Genomic DNA, 5,247 nt, shown 5'->3' with positions numbered 1-5,247 from the left:
ACCAGTGAATATACTTCTGACTTAGAGCAATTGATGATCAGTATGTCTCTATCTCTCTGCCTCTGGCAAGTGTGTGTGTGTGTGCATGTGTGTGTGTGTGTTTGTGTGTGTGTGCATGTGTGCTCGTGTGTGTGTGAATTCTGAATATTGAACCCATGTCCTCGGGGTTTTAGACTTGTGAGACAGATGCTTTATCAAGTAAATTGTTTCCCCAGCTCAATGTGATTTACTTTTTAAATATTTTCTTTAGGCAGAGTCTTCATGAGGCTTTTTGTTTTTGTTTTATAACTGTTTTGACTAAACTGATAATTGGCAAGGAAAAAATTCTGGTTTTAGTAGCTTCAAGCTGGAAAGTCTGACATAGGAGGGAGATTTTAGTTTTCATTTGCAATTATTTGCTATGTTAACTGGCAGGTGAAATAATATTTTATTTAAAATGTCATAATAAACACAAAATAAATTGGACTAACAAAGGGATACAGAGAACAAATTAAGATAGGGTTTTTTGAGGTCAAAGTGGGTGTACTAAAAACTTGGGCATCATGGAAACAAGGGTATGGTTTCAAGGATGTGGTCCAGTGGTTCTCAACCTTCCTAATGCTGGAATCGTTTAATACAGTGTCTCATGTTGTGGTGACCCTCAACCATAAAATTGTCTTTGTTGCTACTTTATATAGTTTTGCCAGTACTATGATTCATAGTGCAGAAACCTGTGTTTTCCAATGGTCTGAGAAGGCACTTGTGAAAAGTTGTTCTACCACCAGAGGGACAGCGACCCGCAGGTGAAGAACGACAGGTGCAGTCGGGGCTGCACATTCATCAGTTCAGCCCACGCTTATCCGAGCTCTTGAAATTTCTCTGGATTTTAACCCAACCCTACGCTGGGAATTGACACTGGCATCCCAGTCAGCCTGTGTTTCACTCTGCATATTGGGGAGAGAAGAGCTAACGTCTAGCAAACGTTTCCATGCTGCTCTTCATCAAATCATACTGAAGACCTCACCGGGACGGTGCTGCTCAGTTTTCACAGCTGCCTTCTGGGATGGCCACATTTGCTGCCTCTGTCCAACAGAATCAGAAACAGAAGTGTAGGAGGGATAAAGGATGTCTTCCAAGCTCACAGGTGTGTTGAAATAGGAAGCGGCGGGGCTGCGTCCCCAACTCCCCGGCCGCTTGGCTAGCTTATGCCCGTAATAACAACACACAAACTGTATTCATTTAAGAACTGCTTGGCCCATGAACTCTAGCCCTTACAGGCTAATTCTCGCACCTGGACTAGCCCATTTCTAAATGATGTGTGTAAGCACCCCAGGTGTGCTTACCAGGAAGATTCTAGCCTCCGTCCACCCTGGGAGAGTGTAGCATGGCAAGCATGGCGTCTCTCCGGGAGCAGAGCAGAGTCTGACCTCACTTCCTCTTCCGCCCAGAATTCTATTCTGTTTATTCCACCCACCTATGTTCTAAGCTATGAGGCCAAGCAGTTGGTTTATTATAATTAACCAATTACCTTCCTCCATCACAGGTGGAAGCCAGAAAGTCTATGCTCTGAGCTCGTCGGAACCTGAGGTTAAGTTATGGTATGGCTCAGGCAGAAAAAGAACAATGATAAATCAGGAGAGTCCACTTCCTGCTAAGGCAAAGGGATGGGGAAGTCTGGGTAGAAAGGAAGTAGGTTCAAAAGAGCTTGCAGAGAAGCAGGGGTTTGAAGGCAGGGTGTCTGTGTGTGTGGTTTTTGTTCCAATGCCACAGCAGAGCTTACCACTGTGTCTGTACTGCAGGTGCAAAACAAGGTTCTGCCCTGGGTCATGTTAGCCACTTGAAGCCTCAGCTCTGTATCAGTGAATCGTGTGGCCAGGTAATCAGCACCCGGGAGAGATTTGGCCTCTTTGTCCCCAGAACTCCGCAGAGAGACCAGCCACTGTAGCTGCTGTTGGAGATCCTGCTGGTACCAGCTCATATAAGGGTACTGGGAATTCTTCAAGATACAGCGCAGGGTCACAGCTTGACCACGACGTACCAGAGCCCACCTAGGTTTCTGCTCCAGCAAAGTTACCATGGAGTCTGAAACACAGACAGGCCAAGATGAAAGTAGGCAGACTGGAAAACCCCATGTGTAGCCAACTAAGCGAAATCCTAAAGAAAGTCTGAGTTACACAGACACAAGGCTGCCAAGAAGAGAAACCTTGACCAGGGAGAGAGACTGTGCCAGATATTGACTGTCTTAAAGGAATTAGGGGCTGCTTTTCTTCATGCTAATCTAAAGCAGCAGGCCTCTCTTCCTCCCATTCCACCCTCTGGCTTCCTCAGTTACCATCTGACCTGTAGTCACAGAGGCCATGCGTACACAGAGGCACAGAATGAAAAAGTGCCACATCCCTGTCCCCTCAGGCTCTCTCCAGCAGAAGAGGCTCAAAACCAAGTACGGTTGCAATCAGGAGCCTAAGCCCGGGGACTGAAGTTCCAAGGGCATGACTTCCTCAGGAAACTGACTGCAGCTCTTCTCTGAAGAGCAAACCTCAAGCTGAAAGACTGCACCGTTTCCTGTTGTCTGAGCTTGGCTATTCTCTCTCTCCCACACCCCTGCACACTGCACACTCACTGAGTAGCTCAGGGAGTGACTGGGCCCTGCACCCTCTCAGGAGTGATCAGATGTTCCTGGAAGTGGTCTGAGTATGAGTCTCAGATCTTTCAAAGGATTAAAATATCTCCATATAACCAAGCAATGGTGACAGAACTGAACAAAGACAACTCTCACCCACAGGCTTCAACTGCATGGGGAGGCTGCTTCAGGGTTATATTAGGCAGTATGACTATGGACGCTCATCTTCAATCATCTGTCTGACTCCAGCAGTGCACATGCAAAACAAAAACCAGAGCTTTGTCCAAAGTGAAAGGAAAGATTCTCCTTTTTGTAACTGGCCTGGCAGAAATAAAAATATTCGTAAAAGGCACTCATGTCTATCAACCTGACTTTCTTTGTGGTACGAAGGACCACAAAAAAAAATGGGAATTTCTCAGGAATCACATTCTGGGAGAAGGAAAAGGCACCAGCCAGAGCAGGAACTTGTCTCCAGAAAAGAGATTTTACACAGCTCTAAGGAGGCGAAGGAATGGTGGGTCAATGGTGGGTAGGACCATTGTTTGACCTAAACTGTTTATCCTTGGCTCCTAAACTTCTTTCTCATTTCAGAAACCCAGCTGCTTGGAGTTCAGTGGGTAACTTCTTCCCTTTTCCCAACGTATCCATGCGAAATAAATATTTTTCTACTTTTCATTATTGATTTGGCTCCTTTAATTGACTTATTGAGGACAGGTGGACAACGTCAGTGTGGAGTACGGACTTTAGTTAGGTCTCAAACCTGCACAAATGACTTTCTGAGATGCCTCCAAATTCTCCCAACATCCCTTAGCTCATATCTGCTTTGGGGTATGACTGGCATTTTTCACCCCCCTATTCTAAACTTCTCCAACCCAGCAGCTGGACTGCCCTTCCCCCAGCTATCCTTCCCTAAATGATCCAGTCATTTTGCTACCTGGCCTGTTCCCCTCCCCTTCCCTTCTCTTCTCATGACCAGGCTCAGGGTTGTGTTCACTCTGGACTCTCCCAGGTATCTCTGCTTCTGGCCATGTTCTCCCGCACATCTACAGTAAAAATCATCTCCATATTTTGGGAATAGTCTTGTCCTCCTTTGGATTTCTTTTATAATTAAGCTTTGCCCCTCAAGTTTGATAACCCTTCATTTTTCTAGAGCATTTACTTTTGGAAGAATGAGTTCTCCAAGCTTCTATAAATATCTTTTAAAAAGTTGAATAGGCTCCTTGTGAGCCATAAGAGCCAGGGAGAAGAGGGTGTAGAAGAGATTCCTTGGGTCTGAAGTCACTGACTCCTAGCTCTTCCCAGAGAGCTCTGTTTCTTGCCTAAGGACAGAATTCTGGCCAGACAAGCAGACTGGATAAGTGACCCTGTGCCCTTCTCAGTTTTCTGAGCTGTCTGTCCTAGCTTCCCACTGACCCCTCTTCTGCCTAATCCTCTAATGAGATTGGGATCAGAGTGTCTCCTACAGGCCTGTTATCTCCCTGGCTAACCTTCCTGCCTCCCAAGGTCAGTCCTTCCAGGGACCTGCCTTGTCCTCTCTTATCTAGCCCAGCTTTCTGTACTGAGCCAGATTAAGCCTCTTGCTTCCAGATCAGATGGCTAACTGTCTCTTCCCAGCCTCTACAGGACCAGTGTTGGAGGTCATGACAGCCTCCTAAGGCCTTTTCTCCACCACCACTCTCAACTACATCTTAATCACTACTCAAGTGCACACAACAGTAGCCAACAATTTAGCAATATTTGAGCTCAACAGGCAATTGAAAGACTTTCATGCACTTAGTAAAGATACACGCAGTTCAGAAGGCATCTTCTCACCCTTCTTTGGACCGGACTTCTATGTGTAGATGTGTGGCCCAACACAATTTGGGGGTGTCCTAAGGGTACGTGTCTTCTCTGTCATCTAGTGAAAGTCAGGGAATGGGGGATTTATGAAAAGATTTATCTCCTTTGTCAGCTGTGTCAGACACCAGGAGACTTGCACAGTAAGTCTCGCACAGTGCAGATGTCTGTTCTTCTCTGAGAAGAAATCAGCAAACAACACTAACACCCACCACTGTGACACAGGATCAGGACAAAGCACTCAGGAGTCTGCTGATCTGTGAGTGTCCGTGGCTCAAAAAGGTCATAGAAAGAAGGACGATGAGGCAGGCTTCCTTGGAGTCTCCCCATTCACCTCCATCGCTGACAGGGTGTGTGGCCACACTCCACTGGTGCTGCTCCTCATGTTTCCACTTACTTATCTAAAGATTACATGTGCAATGATTGTTGTGTCTCTTTAAGAGACACGCCATGCCCACTTCCTCCCCCATCCACTGAGGCAGGCTGCTCTTCAGCTTCTGACCTGAGCTCTCTCTCTCTCTTTTCCATCTTCCTCTCAGAGAGACAGCTTTGCTACTGCCTCTCTCCCCACTTCTCCCCCTTCTCTGTCTCTCTTTCCTCCTCCTCCTCCTCCTCCTCCTCCTCCTCCTCCTCCTCCTCCTCCTCTCTCACTCTCCCCTTCTCCTTTTCTCCTTCCCCTCCATGACCTCCTGAATAAATATTCAACCTCACTCTGCATAGCGTGCTTATCCATGTCTCTGTCTCTTGCCTGCCTGCCATGTGTCTCCCTGCCTGGGACCAGCCACTGCTCGGGGGACTGATAGCCATCTCTG

At 46.9% G+C, this 5,247-nt stretch overlaps 1 gene segment (V, D, J or C); it reads right to left on the bottom strand.

Moving 5' to 3' along the window:
- Positions 1-824: 824 nt before the first annotated feature.
- LOC126505222 (T-cell receptor beta chain V region E1-like) lies at positions 825-2,419 on the bottom strand. The segment is given in 3 exon segments: positions 825-923; positions 1,760-2,061; positions 2,320-2,419. Coding segments are annotated over 3 exon segments (456 nt in total).
- Positions 2,420-5,247: the final 2,828 nt, after the last annotated feature.

Source organism: Alexandromys fortis, unplaced genomic scaffold (genome assembly GCF_014885135.2).
Source record: "Alexandromys fortis isolate MF-2015 unplaced genomic scaffold, M_Fortis_MF-2015_v1.1 scaffold_57, whole genome shotgun sequence".
Classification (NCBI taxonomy): Eukaryota; Metazoa; Chordata; class Mammalia; order Rodentia; family Cricetidae; genus Alexandromys; species Alexandromys fortis.
Note: the sequence above shows the minus strand (reverse complement) of the source record. Positions and strands in the feature narration are given on the sequence as shown.